At 46.9% G+C, this 20,258-nt stretch overlaps 1 protein-coding gene across 1 annotated transcript in view; it reads left to right on the top strand.

Annotated features, from left to right (window-relative positions):
- Positions 1-4,199: 4,199 nt before the first annotated feature.
- The window catches only part of ARIH1 (ariadne RBR E3 ubiquitin protein ligase 1), a 65,376-nt gene continuing 49,317 nt past the window's right edge, over positions 4,200-20,258 (top strand). Inside the window, exon 1 of the mRNA XM_067305187.1 lies at positions 4,200-4,623. Within this exon, the coding sequence (XP_067161288.1) occupies positions 4,255-4,623 (369 nt within the window). The 5' untranslated portion in view covers positions 4,200-4,254. The remainder of the gene's footprint in view (positions 4,624-20,258) is intronic.

Genomic DNA, 20,258 nt, shown 5'->3' with positions numbered 1-20,258 from the left:
TAAGCTCTTGCAACAATAAAATGAAAAATCACCAGGTGCCTTCGGAGATCTAAATCATTTTTCAGACTGGACAGAACAGCAGTTTTCAACTTTCTTCGGCAGCTAGAGCCCTAAAATTTCCAGAGGCAGTGCAGGTGCCCTCATAACGAATTGAAGGCAGCAGCCCTGCTTTTCTCAGGTACCTTTCACTGCCAGACTGGGCACCCAGGGCTCCACAGGCTACAGGGTGACAACCACTAGTTTGGAAAGTTTGTAAGGAAAGGAGAACCGAGAATAATTAGAGCAATGATCTTTTTGCAAAGGACATGGCTAAAATTTCATAGCAAGGAATATTTTTGAGAAGCGTGGATTATTGCTTTAACTGTGCACTTTAAAAGCAAACTAGTCTTGTTATTAAGTAAGACCAACACTCAGAGGAATAACCAGGAGCAAAGCACTGATACACATCTTGCAGCGGAAAAGTCAGCTCTTCTAGTGTAAAGATAAGGCTGGGACTGTAGGAGGAGAATCATATTTCTGTGCCTGTGGGATGGCATTCTTTGCTGCACAGCGAAGATCCCGTCACTGTTTATACATGTTTATTAATGGCATTATATGAGAAAGGGAAACAGTCGGGTTTGAAAGGCAGCAATTGTCTAAAATCTCCCCTGTGTTGGTTGAGGAGGGAGAGAATTAGAGCGCACTTACTGCGGGTGTAGTGGCTGCCGTGACTGCTGGTTCTCGCAAAGGGAAGGTGAAATTCCGTTGATGCCTGGAGCTTCGCTGACACATTGTGAACCTGAACACAACCTAGTTTCCTTGATATATACGTGACCAAGAGAGTTTAAATGTATTTCTAAATGACTGTGCTTTGTGCTACTGAATGCACTGTAGTGAGATTACCCTGCACGCTATTTAAGTGGGAACGTGCTACTCCAGAAAGAGCTCCAGGCGTGGTTCTTCCCCAGGGTGCTCGGAAGGGCTGCGCATGGTGATCATGTCACTTCAGTGTCTAATATTTTATCTCGCAGGGGTCTGACGAAGCCTTTGCAAAGCTGGTTACCCCACTGTGGGTGTCCCAGGGAGGCAGATACTTTGGAAAAGGTGTGGGGGAGAAGATAGTCGTAGGAGCGGTGGATGTCTGGGATGGGGAACCCAGGCACTGCTGTCCCGAGCCCGGAGGGAGGCTGTGCACCCTCATCACCGATCAGGGCTTGGGGGGCTCACCCCATCCTTCAGCTTAAGTTACTGTAGCCAGCGTGTGGGCCCTGAAGAGCTGCAGACAGCCCGAGGACTGCGAGGGGACGGTGCCCTGGCGAAGGCCGAACGCGGGGAGGAGGCGGCGGGCGCTGTGCAGCAGCGGCGGCAGGGGCCAGGAGAGGGCACCGGGGAGGCACTGCCAGCCCCGGTGCGGCGCCGCTCCTGCGGGCAGCCAGCCCGGCTGGGGGGTGGTGGGGGCCTGCTGGGGGTCTGCCCCTGCCCAAACCCACCACCGGGACCCCTCAGCGTGCCCTTCTGCCTAGGGTGGCACCAGGAGGAAAAAGCAGGTTACCAAAGTCTTGTCCCGGAGAGGAAAGTCATCTCCAGCAAAGGGCTGAACCCAGTTTTGTGGGTCAACAAAAATGTGGCCCGTGGGAGCTGGCAAAGCTCTGACAGAGCAGGAGCCTGACGTGCAGGCAAAGCCTCTCTGCAAGATCGCTCAGCTCCTCGGAGTCCAGCGGACTCTGCGGCAGACGCGTTGCCGTACGCTGGCTCACACCTGCTCGCGCGTTGGCAAGGACCCACGTCCCCCTGGGCAGGTCAGGCCCTTAGCACAGAGCCCCCAGGGGTGACGCACAGCCCTGGGATACAGCGCCGCTCCGTGACCTCTCCTGCTCCGGGACGCGCCGGGCAGCAGGCGACCGCTGGGCTGAGCAGCTCATCTGGCACGGAAGGCTCCTGGAGCAGGAGGGAGGCCCCAGCGCGGCCCTGCAGTGTCAGACGAGGTACAGGCGCCACAGGGAGGACGTGTGACAGCCAACCGAGCCACCGACACTGGACATGTGAGATGGGACAAGCCTGGCAAACGTCCAGCTGGTAAGTCCGGAGCTGAACAAAGCCAGCGCTATTTATATTTATGTAGGGCAGGATGATTAATGCCCAGGCCTTCGCCATTCCAAGTCAGCAGGGTAATTAGGGACCTGGCTTTATTTACTAGGTAGCTTGGCATGAGGCAATATAGGTGGCTGGCCCACAGGTCTGCCCAGGTCAGCCTGCGCCCCCCAGCCCCTCTGGGACAGCACTCCTCACCACTGCTGGTCCCAGCTCTCTCAGGGACGGGTCAGGGCTTGGGGACAGCAGGCACCGGCTGCCCCGCTGCAACCTGGATGCACGGAGACCCGGGCAGGGCCCCTTCCAGGCAGGGTCTCTGGCTGCAGGTGTCACCCCTGCTGCCTTGCAGGACCCGGCGCAGTCAGAGCCGGTGGCCGCTGGGGCACGCTGCCAAGCTCTCTTCTTTCCCTGGGTAAGAGGAGTGTTTGCAGGGGTTTGCGTGACGCCTGCTTGGGGAGGACACGGAGCAGTCGGAACTAGCAAATTCGCTTGAAAGCTGCTGTAATGCTGAGAAACACCCAGGGCCGATTTTCAGAGCTGCTTGTATATCTCAAGATGCAGGTCGGTACCCAGTGAGGTTTCTAGAGGCACCTGCCCAGGAAGCCGGACACCTAATCTGCTTGGATCCACAAGGGCACCTACCTGCGTCACTCTGAGCTTAAACCCCTGGCACGGCGGCCATCATTACGCTTTATAGACACCACCAGAAAATAAGCACCCCTGTAGCTTTTTGGAGGTGGCTTCTAATTTTCTGCGAGCGCCACTGCCTGTTTCACAAGGTCTTTGTTATTTGTGCTGCATTAGTACTGAGGAAGCACGAGGTGGAAGCAGGATCCCGCTGTGCCAGGTGCTGCACAACCACAGCGCACCGCGGTGACTCCTGCCCAAAGAGCTGATGCAACTCGTCACACCTATGCTGCATACTGCGAGGCTGAGTCTCCCTCGCCCTGCAGGCACGAGGCCATTTTCATCCAGGCAAAGTGGGCGAATGGTGTTACCACATCAGAACAGCCCCACTTCACCCGGCCAGAAATGACTCTCCAGGGCACGAGGAAGTGGAGGATTAGTGCCGCCGCGGCGGAGGAGAAGGTGGCCCCGGAGACCTCCGGGGCCGTGCAGCCTCCTCGCGTCCCTCCGCACGAATCGTGGCAGAGGACGTGCTCTCAGCGGGCTCTCCTCTGGGGCAGCCCGCAGCCGGTTACCAAGCCAACCGGAGCCCCTCGCGCCCCCCCAACGAACGGCTGCGGACAACGAGCCCGGCTGGCCTCGCCTGTGCCTCAGCCTCGCCGGGCCGAGCGCGGCTGAGGCGGGAAAGCCAGCTGCCCCGGCCGGCCAGGAGAGCTCCGCGCCGGGGAGCACGCTGAGCAGGCCCCGGCACCCGAAATGCCGCCGGCCCTACATCCCCGACCGGCCCGGAGTGCTCGCTCGTGCCTGGCTCAGCCCCGGCCGTCGGCTACCGGCCCGGTTCAGGGCCGCTGATGCACTCGGCCCCCCTGCAAACGCCAAATAAGCAGCGACACGGCACCATGGGGGGCTGCCCTGTTTCACGGCACTGTCCGGGCTGCGCCGCCCAGCGAGGAAAGGGAACCCGGCCCAAGAGGGCTGCGGAGAACCGCGCGCTTCTATCGCCGCTGCCCCGACGGCAAAGCTGAAGCGCGGAGGTGCCGCCCGCTCCGCGGCCAGGGCGAAGCCGAGCGCAGGCGGGGCGCGGGCGCCGCGCTGCCCGCACCGGAGCCCCCCTCGCGGCGGCGGGCGGCCGCGCGCAGCATGGCGCGCACAAGGCGGGCGCCACCCCCAGCATGGCCGCTCCTCCCCTCCGCGGCGCGCCCCGCGCCACGCTCAAGATGGCGGCGGGCGCGGGGGCGCGCGCTCCGGATGGCCCTCCCCGGGGTCGGCGCCTGAGGGGAGATGGCGGCGGGCGCCCTCCGCGCAGGCGCGGCGCGGCGCGTCACGCGGCGCGGCGTGACGTGCCGTGCGTGCGCGGCGCGCGGTGACGGAGCGGGTCCGCCGCGTCCCTTTGTTGGCTCGGCGGCGGCGGCGGGCGCTGCGGGGCGGCGGGCAGCGAGCGGCCGGGCCGGGCCGCGCCGGGCCGGGCCGGGGCAGCGCGGGGGCGGGCGGGCGCCAGCGGGGCCGGCGGGGGGGCGGGAGCCGCCGCGCCGCCGCCGCCACCACCACCGCCTCGCCATGGACTCGGACGAGGGCTACAACTACGAGTTCGACGAGGACGAGGAGTGCAGCGAGGACAGCGGCGCCGAGGAGGACGAGGAGGACGAGGAGGAGGACGAGCCCGACGACGACAACCTGGACCTGGGCGAGGTGGACCTGGTGGAGCCCGGGCTGCGCGTGGGCGGCGAGCGCGACGGGCTGCTGGGCGGCGAGACGGGCGGGCTGGGCCCCGGCGGCGGCGGCGGCGGCGGGCTGGGCGGCGGGCCGGGCCCCGGCGGCGGCGGCGGCCCCGAGCAGGAGGAGGACTACCGCTACGAGGTGCTCACGGCCGAGCAGATCCTGCAGCACATGGTGGAGTGCATCCGCGAGGTCAACGAGGTCATCCAGGTGCGGCACCGGCGGCGGGCGGCGGGCAGCGGGCGGCGGCGGCGGCTGGGCCCGGCGGGCGGCGGCCCGGGGCTCCGCGGGGGGCGGCTCGGGGCTTCCCGGCCGCGATGCCTCCGCGCCTCCCTCCCTCCCTCCCTCCCCCCGGGGTCCCGCGGCGGCCGCGAGCGGGGGCAGCTCCCCCTCGCCAGCGCGGCTTCTCTTTCCCCTCGCCAGCGTGCCATCTTAGGAACGGAGCTGCCAGGCCGAGCTCGAAATAATACTGTCTTCAAATGGCCCTGCCTAAGGCTCATGCGCTGGCTTTCCGGCTTTTGGAAAAAAACTCAAGGCGGCCAAGCCGTCTAGCATCCCTTCCTCAGTAGCTGTGGCTGGGCTTTGTCCCAGCTCGCCCTAAGTTTCCCGTGCTCTTCACTTTTTCTACAGGTGACCAGCGCGAGTGGCTTTTCTTTTGTTCCAGTTTAGTCAGTGTTATTCAGAGTTATAGCCAATGAATTGAAAGTGCTTCTGCTCTTCCAATATGCAAATAGAAATAGTGTGAGAGGAGGAGATCTACCGATCTTAAAATTTTGCAGGGTACAGTGCCCAGAAATCAGTGGTTTGCTAGTTGCATGTACTCTTTCGCCTAAGACTGTGCGCTCTAGATTGGTTATATTAGCAGCTTAAAATGTTGCTCTACATGCTTGATGCAAACAACTGTCTAAGTGTTCATCTAGCAAATTAGTAAATGACACTTCTGAAGTCAAAATAAAATTAATAACCTTAATAATAGTACCATACATGTTAGGCTGAATAAAGGAGTCTAAATTAGCTTTCTCATCACCGGAGAGTGCTGCTAAAGAAGGTCTCTTTGTTAAATACAGATATTTGTTTGCCACCAGTTATTGATCCTAATATAGCGAGGCAAATGGGAAGTAGGCATGCAGATAGGAACTTAGACATGCAAACATTTGATAACCTAAAGTTTGTATTCTTTGAAATAGTGATTAAAATGGTGAGTATGCGTTTAGTGACTGAGGCTGTGAAAATCAGAACCCTTACTGATTGTATTGAACAGATTCTGCTATTTGCCTTGTCTATACATAAGCGAAGTGGTGGAAATGTCCCTGCCATTGAGGAGTAGTGAATATTCCTGCTTGTGGATTTTTCCGGTCTTGGCCCAAAAGGTGAATTCGCCTACCTGTTCTTCATGAACTAATTTCTTAGTCGAGGTCCTGGTTTCTTGCCCATGTGTTTTTCTTCTGTTATGCTGCCCTCGAGCCGTGCAACTTGTGTGCTTGACGTCAGAGTAGCAGAACTAGTGGACAAAAGTCAATAAAGGTAAAGGACTCTGCTCCCTTTCTTGTACCTGGCTAACTGCAGAAGGCCCGACCCTCTGATGGACCGATTTCATGGGGATCTGCAGCAGCGTTGCAAACTGCCTGTGCAGAACAGCAGTGGATGTTACTTGCACTTTAGTTATTAGCAGTAGGTTTGCAGTTGTTACTCCTGGTTTAATAGAGAAGAGTACAGAAAACCAGCTTATGTTTAGAATAGTAACGAGTAAATTTACGAGCTAAAATCAGCTTAAGCACTGGAATATGTCAGAAGTGGGTAGAAAAACATTCAGTTGTCTTGAATTGTTTTTAAATGCCAGCTTACTGCTATTAGTTTTCTAGTCTGTTCAGAGGTAAGTGAACTTAATTCAGTTGATGCTTCAGTATTTGCTCATCCTCACTTCTGCTGCTTGTGGTGAAAGCTTCCAGGGCTCTGTACTGTTTATTTCCTGCTTTTGGCACCCAACCAGGATTGCTGCTGCCACTTTTCTGGTTCAGTAAACCTTTTCTGGAGTCACATTGGCTCAGGATCCTGCTGCAGATCCTTGGTTGCAGGCCTGTGATTCACTTGTTCCAGTCTAGTACTAAAGGGTTTTGGTCTCTGTGTTTCGAAATTCAGATCTTGGTATCAAATGATAATGGCTGCAGTTACAGTTTGTAGTGCTTGCTAACTTATTTGTTCAAGTGAAGTTGTAATGCAGAAGTGCCCTATAGCTGAAAAGGTTAGCTGCAAGTCTTCTGCCCTCTAATCAGCAAAGGCAGCAATTTCTGATTCAAAATTGGGTATAAATATGATCTTGTTCAAGTTAATCATCTTTGCACTTGCAATGGAATGAAAAGGTATTGGTAAGCAACAGAATATCTGTGTCTGGGCATGAGACATGGCTGATATAACTCCCATAGATAGGGAGCTGGGCCTTAGTCTATATTAAAAGACTGCATTTGAATAGCAGTTTATTAGCTGATAAGTGTTAGTTGAAGAGACCAAATTCAGTTTGCTTTCCTCTCCTTTTAGTTATTTCCAAATACCAGCTGTATGTGTATGAAAAAATCCTTAAGACAGAGTTTTAATCTGATGAAGATCTTGCTGAAATAGTAGCTGTCCTGTGACAGACTTGTTGGCTACTAAGCATGTGGTTTGTGCTGGTAGAGTGTAATGTGCTCTTGAAGATGGCTGCTTAGTACTGATACCTGCTGCTTTTTGGTCACTTGGCCTTCTAAGATCACTAAACTTACCGCAAACTAAGGAGGTTTCAGGATGACTCAAATGTTGAGCATATTTTGCATTCACTGTCTCTGCAGACTTGCCTGAGCATAAGCAGGATTTCAGGTGCTTAATGATGATTTTTGCAGACTATTTAGCATTTATGCTGATAATCTGATTTGACTCCGTGTGCCACACAACAAAAACTCCCCTTCCCCCCAAATGCAAAAATAAACCCCTTAACCTTGTGCTGATGACTGGCTGAGGCTTTTAAACCCAACCTGAGATCAGAGTATCACTTCCATTGAGTCACTGTAACTTCATGGAATAGAGATCATTCAGCAGGTTATTTTGAATTTTAGTCGTCAATGTAAACGGGCAGATTTCTTGCATGTTTTTCTTACAGAATAAGTTGTGGAACAGCTGTGGAAACGTAGACATAGAGGTAGATGTCTAAGAGGTGGTGTTAAACAAAAGCCTTTCTTATTTGAAAGGTATTTTCCTGCAGAACTTCACTGTACTCTTCCTCTCAGAACTTCAGGAGGAAGGATTGTGCAAATAAGTTTTTACCACCTTTTCTCTCTCTCTCTATCTCTCCCTCCCTCTTTATAGCAGATTGCTATTTATATCTTTGCTCCACATTTTCTGAAAATAAACTTGAAAACGTTTAGAATAGCATGTTTATTTCTACGCTGACCAGAGCACGTGATGATCCGTGTCTCTGGCCTCACTCAGTTTACTTTTCTCCTTGCTTTGTTGCAAGTTTGTGGGATTTCGGTCTTTCTGGATTGGGTTTGTTTCCCCTTTTGGGTCACCTTTTCTGGAGTGTTTGAGTGACATCGTTGTGATGTCACTGAGCGGGTTTGTTCTGCCTGGACTTTGTAACTGGTAAAGGTGTCGAAAACATCGGGATGCAGCTTCAGGATGGGTGATAGGGCAAAAGTTGCTCAAGACCCGTGTTTAAAATCCACCCTGCAGCAGGAAGCAGGACCCTGGGAGTTGCCAGGTGTCCTGACTGGCCCACGCCGGATGCTTGGGAGGATGTCGGACTTCAAACGTGCTTTTTTTGGAAGGAGCTGGACCTGCCAGATCCAACAAAGCTTTGCCTAGCGCAAAAACACCTTTTCTCTTTACCATGGACTTTAAAATAATGTTTTTAAGAGCAGCACGGAGAGTATGTGATATCTGAATGTTTGTACTGAATATTCATTTCTCATTTAGGTGATAAATCTGGAGGACTTCTTTGAAAGTAAGGTCAGGTCCTTACCGGCTAAAAACTTTGACGTTAAAATAAGCCCAAACCCCAGGCCACTCCTAAGTTACAATGCTGCGTTTGTTGAATTTGTTGAGGAGCAGCTTTTTCGAGAGGTTGCCACAACTGAGGCAGCGCAAATATTCCCCAGAACGCTGCTCTGCCGTTAAATAGAGCTCTGTTACAGCAAGTGTGAATCTATTGTTGCTTGGGAAAAGTGGTCTGATTAAACAGTGGCTTTACTTGTTAGAACAAAACGTACTGATTCCCAGGCATAACTTATGAAATTTTCCCACTGGTGGTGTAATTCAGTGCTATTGGCAATACGTTCAAAATATGTTGTCCAAAATAGGAGTGACTTGCCAGCGAGCAACAGTAATTGCTGCTATCGTACAGCCCGGTGCTTAAAACTGTATTTAATGTTAGAGATGACATCTTGAAAACTCTGGGTACTTGAAACTGCTTGACAAGGATTAGGTAAGAGTCCGTGGGAGTAGGCGCTCCGGGCTGATGCTCCTTGCGTTTGGGTCTGCTTGCACTGCCTTTATGGGCTGCGTTTGCAGCCCTCGAACTTCGCTTAGTCTGTGGTTGGTTATTTTACAATAAAACGCTGTTGGGTCCTAAATGTTATGATGCTGGAAGGAAATGCTTTGTTAAACTTCATGTTTCTGTCATGTGGCGTTTATAAGGTGTTTCATTATAGTAGGAATGCATTTAATATTTCCAAGGAGCAGGGTAAACTTTGCTGTGACAAAGCATTCCTGAGACCCGTTACATGTGGCTGCTCTGCAACTTTTTTTCCGTGGCTGCCAAGACATGGAAGCCTGAATATAACAAAATTTTGTGAGAATTACTGCAGATTACGCAGTTACAAGGTAGAAAGTCTTTTGTATGTGTAACTCTCCAGACTAACTTAGACTTCATACTTAAATGACGCATTTGCTTAGTGCTTTAGATTTCCATTTCTGTTAGACCAAATGTAAATCTTGTGGCTGGCCACGAGTAAAAATTGATACTGGTTTCTTTTGCCCCAACGTAACTTTACAGAAATCACAACGAGCAGCCTTCTCTTGATGAACCTTGGTGATGCAGATGGGGACTGGGATATTTTGGGGATATTTCAAAGTGAAACTGAAAACACTTTTATGTTTTCTTTGTGTGTCTTCTTTGTTTTAGCTACTCTTAAATATTTGTTCATTTAAGTATTAAAAATCTCTTTTTAAAAGGGGGAAGAAATACTAAATTGTAGATAGTTATTGGTATTTCCTGTGGGTTTAATTTTAGTTACTAGGAACCAAACTTGCCATGCAAAGTAGAAGTGTTTCTTCTACTATAAATTGATGGCTCTGGTGTGCCATTGAGAAGTCAGAATTGAAACGGTAGCTTTCATGGCTGGTGATGTGAAACAGTAGCTATTTCTGGGTATAACCTGGTACGCTGGAAGAAAAACACAAACTGAAACTATAGTTTACACTTTCATACGTATCCCCACTTCTGACTCTTATTTTTTAAACTTGCGTGAGTTAAACTTCGTAACAGGGAACAAAAATAAGCTTCTGATGCATCTTGTGCTGTTGTGATGTAGTATGGAAGTGTAGGAAGTGTAGCGTCAGCCCTGCGTTTATTCGAAATTATTTCACAGTTTTGCTTAGTGCTGTTTGGCAAGCAAAGGTAAGTTCAGGAGTCCGATGCAGAGTCTCGCTGTGACAGTCTCCTGCTGCTTAGGATTAAAACTGAGACCTGGAACACTTCAGTATTTGTCTGAAGTGACACCATTAACTCGTAAATTAAAAGTAGCTCCTTGCACAGTGCCTCCCTCAAGCCTCCCTGCCACCTGTTGTATTTTTTTTTCCAATTTTCTATTTTGAAAACAAGCTCTCTTCCCAATTATTCTGTGAACGAGATAAACCAAACAAAGAGACTGTTCAGCGCTACTTGGTGTCAGATGTAGTAGAGCAGTTTAAGGAAGTACTTTGAACTGTGCTCGTGTTATAATAGCGAGTCAAGGTTTTCATACAGAAATTACTTCTAAGAGTCTTTTTTTTTTTCTAGGGAATATAACTGCCCATTCCTCCACTTAAAAAAAGACTGTTTTGAAGAGTTGATAGCTGAGAAAAGAATCCCTAATTTGTCAATAGAGCTATCACTTTCTGCGAGAGGTAACCGTGGTGGGTGAATGTGCTGTCTCTGCGGCTCAGTTAGCAAGGTATCTGTTCAGGGTCGTCGTACTTCCATGCCTGTGGACTTCTTTTACCTTTGGAGTTAGAGGGATCTAAATATATTGCAAGAGGTGTTTTCTCTTGTTTGTGTTTGCTACACTGTATTATTGGGCATGAGTGAAGAATGCTTGGAGGCTTTTGAGTGTATATAGATACACAATACTGCTGAATTTCGTAGTCATTCAGTAGCTTCTGCATTTGTGAGAATATTGCAGCCTCCTTTATTGTAAAACAGGCTTGGAGGGCTTGTAGCGATTCAGTAATTCCAAGTGGTGCATTTGAATGCAGCCCAGAATGCAGATGTCTGCGTGTTTGAAAAAGGACTGTCAAGCTCTCGTAGGATATCGTGGAGGAGATTCCAGCACCAAGGGGAAGGAGCTGGCTCCGCCTGAGCTGGAGCAAAAACTTTATTTTGTAATCTGATAATGGAAATTCTGCTAATATTTAAATCTTCACCATTCCGGGTTTTTCATTTGGGAATGTTGAGAACCTTGAGTTTCTGGCCCATGTGTGATGCCTTGGCGTGCCATGTTTTAGCTTTTGATCTTGAGCTGTGATGGAAATACTGCTTACAGGAATGCTTTGAAAACTGCCCTTCAGGGCTTCATAAGTAGTTTAGTTTCATACGTAGCTAAGTCCAGTAGAGTTTGTACTTCATAAGTCAGCATTTTAGAATTTGAAATGTCCATATAACTACAGCCACCCTTTCAAATGAAGTCCCTTGTTTTCCTGCCTTAGTATGCTGAGTAATTATTTTTGGTATTCAGAATAGCTCATTGTGGTGAATGTATTTGAGTGTTCTGTGAATACAGTGGTTCAAGCAACTCTCTGCACTAAGTCTTTTGCCTGTTTTTAGAGACTGAGAACATTTGCCAATGTCAGAAATAATTTCAAATTCAAAGTCTTACACAGAAACTTCCAACAGTATCTAAATCATTCAGAACAAGGAAGAAGCTAATAAGCCATTTAAATGTTTTCTGAAAAAATTTGCTGCTTCATGTCGTAGCTTAGATACCTGCTTCTGGAAACCTTGGCCTGCCTTGTGAAAGCGCACTGGGAATCGTGGTGCCTTCTGGCAATACTAAACAGTTTGCAAACTGTTTGGGGTAGCGTTTGAGAGCTGGTAGAGCTCCTGGCTGGTGGGTATTGCCACTGTCTCGTAAGGGGGGGTTAAGAAAGCTTTAACCCCAGTTAAAGTTTTTCCATCCTGGAATCTGGTGTGGCGCTTCAGAATCCCAGGGAAGGGGAGGCAAGCAGCGTGAGGATCCCGTCTTGGCCATCGTGCTTCAAAAATAGGCCTTCTGGGAAAGTACTTCTGGCTGAAACGTAAAGGTTGAAGTGAAAAAGAGAGCTTTCTTGCGGCTTGCTCAATTCTTTGCCTGACCTCCTGGTCTGAGGTACCCTCCAAGTTCAGGGACATTGCGAAAGCACCTTTCCATGTGGAGAGGGTGCATGTTAATTCAGGAAGGAAGCAGTTCTGACTGCTTTGTGATTTGAGAAGTTTGGGAGCTGTAGGGAGACTGTCTCCAAAGTGGAAATTAAAAGCTTGATAATTTGATTACTGCCTTTACAGCATATCAAAGGAATTGTCTGTGCATGACAGTAATGTTTTGTGTATTGCTTCACCAGGTAAGAGACGTAGGCTCTTAACCTTGTTTTTCAGCAGCTAAGCAGGATATAGTAGAAGTTCCTGCTAAGAAGGATTCTGCTTGAGCAAAATAAAATCCTCTTGAAGTGGAGAACGCTCAGTAAAAACATAGAACTAGAAGAGAGTTGGTGTAACTGCACCTGAAAATAGCCAGCTGGCAAAATAACTAACTTTTTGCATTTTTAAACTTGTCTGCTGTTTCTGCTATTAAGGTGAATGCATGAAGAGGCTTTCTTCCAAGGCATAGAAATAACTATTTTAAGTGGTTCTAAAGGTTTCTGTTTCACACCTGATATTAGGAAGCTAGGTCAACCTCTGCAAGACGGTGTTGGGTAAGTGATGTGAGTGTACTACTTCGGCAAAGTGCGTTTGACCTGTTTACTTCAGCAAAACTTTTTTAGAGGCACAGGGGAAATAGCTGGTGTTTGAACAAGTCCGTTACATAAAAATCACAGAAGGGCCTGCTTGACTTTACTATTCCTGTGCCTCTTTGATGTGTGCGGGGAAGGTGGTGAAACAGTCACTGCATAGTAAGTGTCTTTCACTCTGAATAACTTCCTCTTGGATTTTTCCCTTCGGTTTTCTGAGCACCAGACTAAGACGCTATGGGCAGTTGTTGATGGGCTTCCCTTGCGGTTTCACTTGAAACACTAATGAACTTGAGACAGTCCTGGAGGTTTGAGTTTCTTTGGGTATCTGATGGTCATCCGAGTAATGCTTTTGGAGATGCAGTGCTATAAAGATACTCTCCTTCTCTTGCAACCTAAAAAAGGGGCTTGGTTACATGTGTGCTTATGTATGTTGCTCTTGGCTTAGGCATTCCCTCATGGTGCTGGTACAGCTGTTTGCAGGGCCAAGTAGTGAGTTGGATCAGTGAACTGTCTCATTAAATGTGCCTCTTTCTCCCAGCTCTTATCAGTCAGTTCACTGTTGACCCTGTAAACAGTTGCTTTGCTCCATTTGCCAGACATGATGGTGATTGAGTTGCTCAACTGTGCGCTGTCAGCAAAAGAAATGTAACTATACCTGAAGACGTAATTTTTGTGGCCTGTTTTGGGTGTGTGTTTATGAGAGTGTATTTAACTTTTGAAAGAGCTCTGGATGCTTGTTCAAAACTTTGGTCTCCTCCACAGTAGATAACTTTGGATTGCATGTGCTCTTGTGTAACCCAATACGAAGGCAATCAGCATTCCTTTGTCTGGCGAGTAGCAATGTGGAGAGGGATTAGGGGAAAACGGGAGAATTCGCCTGAGTAAACAGTCTCCCTTGCAATGTGCTTTTCTATGTTGGAAGAATAAGTTAACTCTTAGTAATCTACATCCCATTTGGACTCTGGGACCTGAGAAATAGGGAGGTGGAAGGAGTGGTCTGGAAAGGTGAGGACCCCTGAGGACCCCTTCTAGGAAGAGGGAGCATGTATGGGAGATCCATGTCTTGAGGACATTACCTAAGGAGAAGTCTCAAAGTGATCCACGAAATACCCAAGGCCTGATGAGGTTAGACTCCAGAGTAAGTGCTCAGAAGTGACAGAGCTTTACTGATCAATATACTTTAAAACTAGACTGAAGAGCAATTTTTTTTTTTAATAAAAGTTGATAAGAAGAACACTCAGCATTGAATTAGCAACTTTTCTCTTCTTGGAGCTCTGAAACGTCCCTGCCTTAAAATGAGGAATGCAGGTTCCCATTCTGCGTTCCTGTATGCCTGTATAAATGAACCCAGTAGATGCTATGAATGTGAAGTTTCTTCATTGTTGTGAAGGTTTTGAGGGTTAAAATCCTGCTTGGTGTGCATGCGGAAAATTCTGTAAAAAAAATAAAAATAAAAATCTGAATTACTATGAAGATCTGATGAGCAAATGTCTGACATCCTTGTTTTGGTCACTAATGATACTTCTGTGACAACTGAAAGGCTGTCTGGGCAAATCGTTTTGTTTTTTCCCTTTGATTCATAAGTGTTTTATATATGCACTAGCGTGTGTTGTAATGAGCGTGTATAAGCCTTTTCGTATTTACATCCGTACTGGGTAAAATGATGTGTTTGGAATTTCCTTATTTATATTGCTAAAAGCAGGCAAAATTAGTACTTGAAATTTTACTCTGCTATATATTTGTCATCTTGAATGAAGATAGTTGATAGTAAATGCAGGTGTAGTTATACAGGACAGTCTTAGTAAAGAATTCATGTATAACATGACGCAGGTCTTGAACTATTGCCGTTAGAAATGTGAAATACTTTGCCTTCCATTGGGAATTTAATACTGTGGTATTAGAAATAGGCTCAGTGTTTCTATATAAACAGGTACAACACTTGCTTCTTGGCTAAATTTCTTCCTTAATTTCTGAGTCTCTCATCATCTGCTTTCTTGCTTCAGTAACCTTCTTCCTGGGCTACCTTTGTCAAACTAGTTTTCCATCTCTCTCTCTCTCTCTCTTTATTTTTATTTTTTTTTAAATTTTTACTTATTTTTAGTTGGGATGACTCTGTGCATGAGTGGTAAGAAGAATTTTCTGAACGTGTAATGAATGCTGGGTTTAACACCAGTGCGGTTTAAAGGACAGTTGCTTGTGGTAGCTTTGTACGTGGCTCACTAGAGCACGTAGCTGTTGGTGTTGGCCATTGCCAGGCTTTGCTCGGTGTTTCTTAGGGGTCCTTCAGTGGCCTCGCAGTCTTCATACAAACAGAAGATGACTTCTTAAGTGAAAATGCAACGTGAAGACTTGAGTTGTTTCAGGGATGCCTGGGAACTGACACTGAAGCTGTCTGGAAGGAGGGTGCTTGGGGATGGTTGGGATCTCTCTCATCACGTATCAGGGTGCACCTGCCTCTGACTGGCATCCTGCTATTGCTTTCCAGGGTACCTCAGCAGGCAGCCGGCCAGCGCTGTGGTTTGGAAGAGGCTGAATGCAAGTCTTCTCGGTGCACTCAATTATCTGCTAGTCATTAGTTTAATTATTTGCGTTGCTAGTATTCGCATCGGTTATAAAGAAGGACTGATAAGGTGGTTTGGTTTTTTGTTTGTTTTTTTTCCTTCCCCCCTCCCAGAAGCCCAGTGCCTGATGATAGGTAGTAATATCTTAATGGAAAAGAAACAAGGGTATCCCTGTCAGCTACTGCCCGGTTCATCATATACAAAATCACACAGCTACGGATGTTCTGTATTATCTAATGAAAGGGGGAAAGGTGCTTTGGAGGGTCTGCACATGCTTGCTGGTTTAACTAAACGGATTTAAAAATACTTCTGATTAAATGAGTGCAAGTTTGTAGAAAGGCAAGTCTTTAAAGCACCTAAATGAGAAAATCATGAAAAGACTGGAAAGGCATTCCCGTTCTCCCCAACTCCTGTACAATTTGTTTTCCATTATTTCTGTACTGAATCCCACTAGAGCATTTTCTCAAGCTTAAGAGTGAGTTCAGGTAGCTCGTTAAAAATACCTACAGTAGTTAGATACTGCAGTTACAATTATAAGCATAAGCATATCTTGTTTAAAAAAAAAAAAGTAAATGAGGATGAACAAGAGAACTGGCAAGCTCTTAAGGCCTCCAGGACGTCCTTTCTTCAAAGGTGGTTTCTGTGCAGCCTTCTGAGAAAAACGTGTTTTGAGGTGTAAACAGGCAAAATTACTCCTTACAGTGGAAATCCTGGCTCACGAAATAGCACATTGTTGGGGCTCTGTTTTGTTGGCTATGAACTGAAGCAAGATTAAATGAGCACAGTATGGTAAATAAATTGCAAAGTCATCATTTAGTAATGGTCTGAGCAAGAAGAGTTTTGCTGGAAAAAAGGGTGTTGGCAGATTTTCCTAGTGCAGATGCAGCTTCTGCCAGCAAAAAAGTGCTTTTGCAGGTATAGCTTATTTTGTGCGGGGAAGTGATATAAGCTATAATGACATCTGCTCTGGGGCTCTTGCCAATATAAGTGTTGCCAAAGATTACATCCCCAAGACATTGCTGTATTGGCAATGATTTCCTGGGCCTATCTCTTTTAAAAGAAAGTGTTAAAAGACTTCTAAGATTTTTTTGCTTGACTAGGAATTGCAGGCTAAGGCATAGACATTAACCAGGTAGACTTATTGCCCGTTCATCAAGGTGACGTGGTGTGTACAAAACCAAAATTCACCAGTGAGTGCTTCAAAGGGTTAAAGTCTTCCTGCTTTGTGTTGCATTGTAATTTGGCAAGTCTTTCTGCCAGCTGATGCAAAGATAATACATTGGCACGGTCTTGTATTGGAAAACGAAAAGGTGGCAGGAAGAACCGTGATCTGGTTATGGAGCAGGATTGCTAAATAGGGGTGCTAGTTAAATCAAAGTTATGTGTTGACTTACTGCTGTGACGTTGTGTGGCTTTATGCACCGAGTGCTCAGTTTAGCTCGGTACGTGCTGCATAAGCAAAGCTGGGGCCTTCGTGGAGCGATGGGGAATCAAGTCAGCCCAAGTAAGATGTATTTTATAAAGGACTACAGAGTGTGGTGCTGTTTTGGTGATTAGGTGAAGTTGCCCTTCTGTCAAACCGGGGTATGCCAAAAAGGGGACAATTTGTAAAGCCACTTGAAGGAAGGGACAAAGCCACAAGCAATAAAACCAGGCAAAGGGTGGAGAAGAGGAGAAGTGCTTAGCGTTTGGATGCTGCCCAAGCTTGCGCCTGGAGAAGAAAGATAAGACTGAAGATGTTAAGGTTCTGTTTTCTTCATTAAAATTCTTTAAAGCTCTTTTAAGAGTGAAGTGCCTGGGGCTAAAAATTCTTTTGCTGAGCCTGTATTTCTTGGCTGCCACACCGTCTCCGAAGGGTTAACGGTAGCCTGCCACCGTGACCATACATCAAAGTATATTTGAGAAAACCTGACCACTGCTATGAGAGATGTTTTTAATTGGGACGGCTTTCATTTAGCTTTCAAGGTAGATTTCCAAGTTATTGATTGTGGGCGCTACTTGAATGCTGCTAATGGAAGCAGTTATCTTGCCTTACTGTGTTTCTGTTGCCCGTGTCCCTTCTTTGTTGGGAAATGTTAATTAGGCTCCGCAGCGGAAGTCCAGATTCAGGAGACAGGTCGCATTGGTGTGTTATCTTGACTTTGCATAGTGAGCGTTTTCCCCCCGAGTATCTGCGTATCCTAGAGCTCTGACTTTTGCTACAGGAGGTAGCTTGTCCTTTTGCTCTAATTTCTTGTCAGAAGAGCAAAATACTGTGTAATCAAGTGCTAAAAAACTGCCTTGTGGGGAAAAAAACATGCGTTTGGGCTGGCGGTGTACTTTAGGGCAAGGGTCTGTCCGCACTTGGGAGTTATCCTGGAAACTATTGATTTTTTTTTTTTTTTTTTTGAGGAATCAGCTCGGAGGTGATCTACAATTTGGTTGGATTATCTTTTTGTCCCGTTGATAAACATCTAAACTGTCTTTGTGTTTGAACATAATGTATTGGAATAGATGTTAGCGCCCAGCAAGAAAGGCAAATCGGAGACAGGTCACCCGCGACTGGAGTCTTAACCGGTATTTGAGAGAGACGTTTAAGGTTGAATACCCTTGGAGTCTGATCCTCTGCTTACGCACTATCTGAAGAGAGGACACCTTTATTTTAATCATTGTCTGGAAGGACCTTTGAGACCAGGAAAAGCACAATTTGAGAGACCTTTCTAGAGAATTTATATAACTTAATCCAGAAAATCAATTAGTTATTGGTGGTGTGTGGTTTGTTTGTTTGTTTTTTCTCTCCTCTCCTTGACATGTGTTTGAGCCAACAAATATTTTCTGCTATGGAAATTGTCTACAATTCATTGTCCATGAATTATCAAGAATTTATCCTTTCTAGTATGTGTATTACTGTGTTGTTAGGTGTCAGAAAATATTCTCATCTGCTTAAAGTTTACCTGATTTCTTCTGTCACCTGCCCCAAAAATTTTTTTTGGAAGTGGGATAGACATTTTTCAGTCAGTTAAAATCTGATAATATACTATAATGCAGAAGAACAGATTTGGGGGAATGAAGCATTTTTTTTGTGTGTGTGTGTGTTTGTTTTCTTTTTTCAAAGAACACCCAAAATACAATTGATTTTCTTACATTGTAAGAAGCTTTCTGTAAAGCTGCTATTAAAAAAAAAAAAAAGTAAAAACATTTGGTGTGGTTATAAGAATGGTCCAGCACTGACTCTTCTACAGTACAGGTTTTTTATTAAGATGAGGGAGGGTTGCTGATAGCCTAACAGGTCTGCTGTTAGCATCCTTCGAAGGCCTAGTGCCCGTTCGGTGCCTGAGTGGTTTGACCAGATGATGCCTTGAACATGCTTAAAGCAGCACAAGTGAAGTCCTGCTATGTTAAGGGCATGAGAAATCCACGGAGAAGTCCCAGCTATACCTGCCTAGAAGCAGTTCATTGGGCAGGGCTGCAAACTGCCCGTTCCTTATGTTGCATAAGGTCTTGGAAACCTGAGCTGGCAGAGACAGCGGTATTGCTACCTGACAAAGAGACTGAGACTGTTCCTCCACAGATGTATTGCATCCAGAAAATGAGTATAAATGCTATGGGTGAATCTGATGCTTGAACAAAATCTGAAAATGAACAATGCTGACTATGGTGAAAGAGTGAAATTAACTTACTTATTTATATTTATATATATAGATTGTGTGTGTGTGTGTGTATATATGTATATACGAAGAAAAAGAAGCGGGGAAAACCTTTTTCCTTTAAATTGTTTTATAGGAATCTGAGGTGTCACAAAAAGCAATTGTAACTTTACGCTCTTTCAGCTTTATACCTTTGCCTTCTGTTTCTCCCTCAAAAAGGACATTTTGCGTAGCTCGCGTAGGCAGATCTGTACTTTCCCAGAAATGCTCAGCTCATTCAGAAGAGGAGTTGGACGCCCGATGAAGACAACATTCCCCTGGAGCCCAAAGGCAGCGCTTTGGATTGTTTTCTGTTTATCAGCTAGGTGGGTCGCTGACCTGACACATGCCACTTCTAGTCTTTCCAAGATGGACTAATAAAAGAGAAAAGGTGCATTTCTATCCTGGTGGCCTCCTGATTTGGTTGCGTTGAGGACGCATCTTTGGGAATAGTGCCAACCTCTATGAAGTTACTATTTAAATCTTCTGTTTTGGTAGCCCACCCGAAAATAGCCCCCAGACACTAATGAAGCTATAGACAGGGCCAGATTAATAATAGCTTTTATTAATAGCTTTCCTGTACCCACCTCCCTCAAGATCTGGCTTGCCATAGGGTTGCAATGGAGAAAGCGGTTGAAAAAGGCTGACAAAAATTACATTGTGCTCATTGTCCAGATGAGAAACATTCTTTTCTGCATGATGCTTTCAGATGTGAATGATAAAGTTGCTAGTGGGATGATGGAGGAGGGAGAGTGGGACCAGCCTTTCTGGCAGTAACCTGCATCAGACTGTACCCTACTGTGCTTTTAAGCTTTTGGGGCAAGAAGGTTTGGAGGGTCCATGAACCTTGGAACACCCAGCTTTGACGTGCTTGGCATGTGTCTCTCAACAGACTGATTTTACACAAAAAAAAAAAAAAAAAAAATTCTTGGAAGCAAGTCCATGTTGTCCAAGTTGTTTCAACTCAACTGTCTGGCTACACAGTGATCCTGATCAGAGACCTGATCTGGGTTAAAAATAAACCAGCAACCCCCCTCAGCCCGGGTCGCTTCCTCTGTCGTTCACTCGTAGCTGTGCAAGCAGTTGTGCTGTCATAGATGGAGAGGTCAGCAGCAGGCCTGGGAGCCAGCGGTTGCATGAGTTTGTTTTGCTGCTGAAATAAATATTTTCAAAGCTGTCCCTTCATGATCTGGTGGTGATGGGATGTAGCGTCTTTGAAACAGGTTTTAAAGAGTGTATTTTACTGCTCTGCCTGGTTACTGTCCTGTTTGTGTTTTTTTTTTTCCAGTCAAAGCTACTGTTGTGAACAGCTGCTGGAAATTGTTCAGGAGGGTGTTTTCCCCTCTCAAAATAGGGCCCATAAATTCAGACCATCTCTTTTAAAATGCTGGTCTTTGCAATGTTG

Source organism: Apteryx mantelli, chromosome 15 (genome assembly GCF_036417845.1).
Source record: "Apteryx mantelli isolate bAptMan1 chromosome 15, bAptMan1.hap1, whole genome shotgun sequence".
Classification (NCBI taxonomy): domain Eukaryota; kingdom Metazoa; phylum Chordata; class Aves; order Apterygiformes; family Apterygidae; genus Apteryx; species Apteryx mantelli.
The sequence above is the reverse complement of the archived record's forward strand: the minus strand, read 5'-3'. Positions and strand labels throughout refer to the sequence as shown.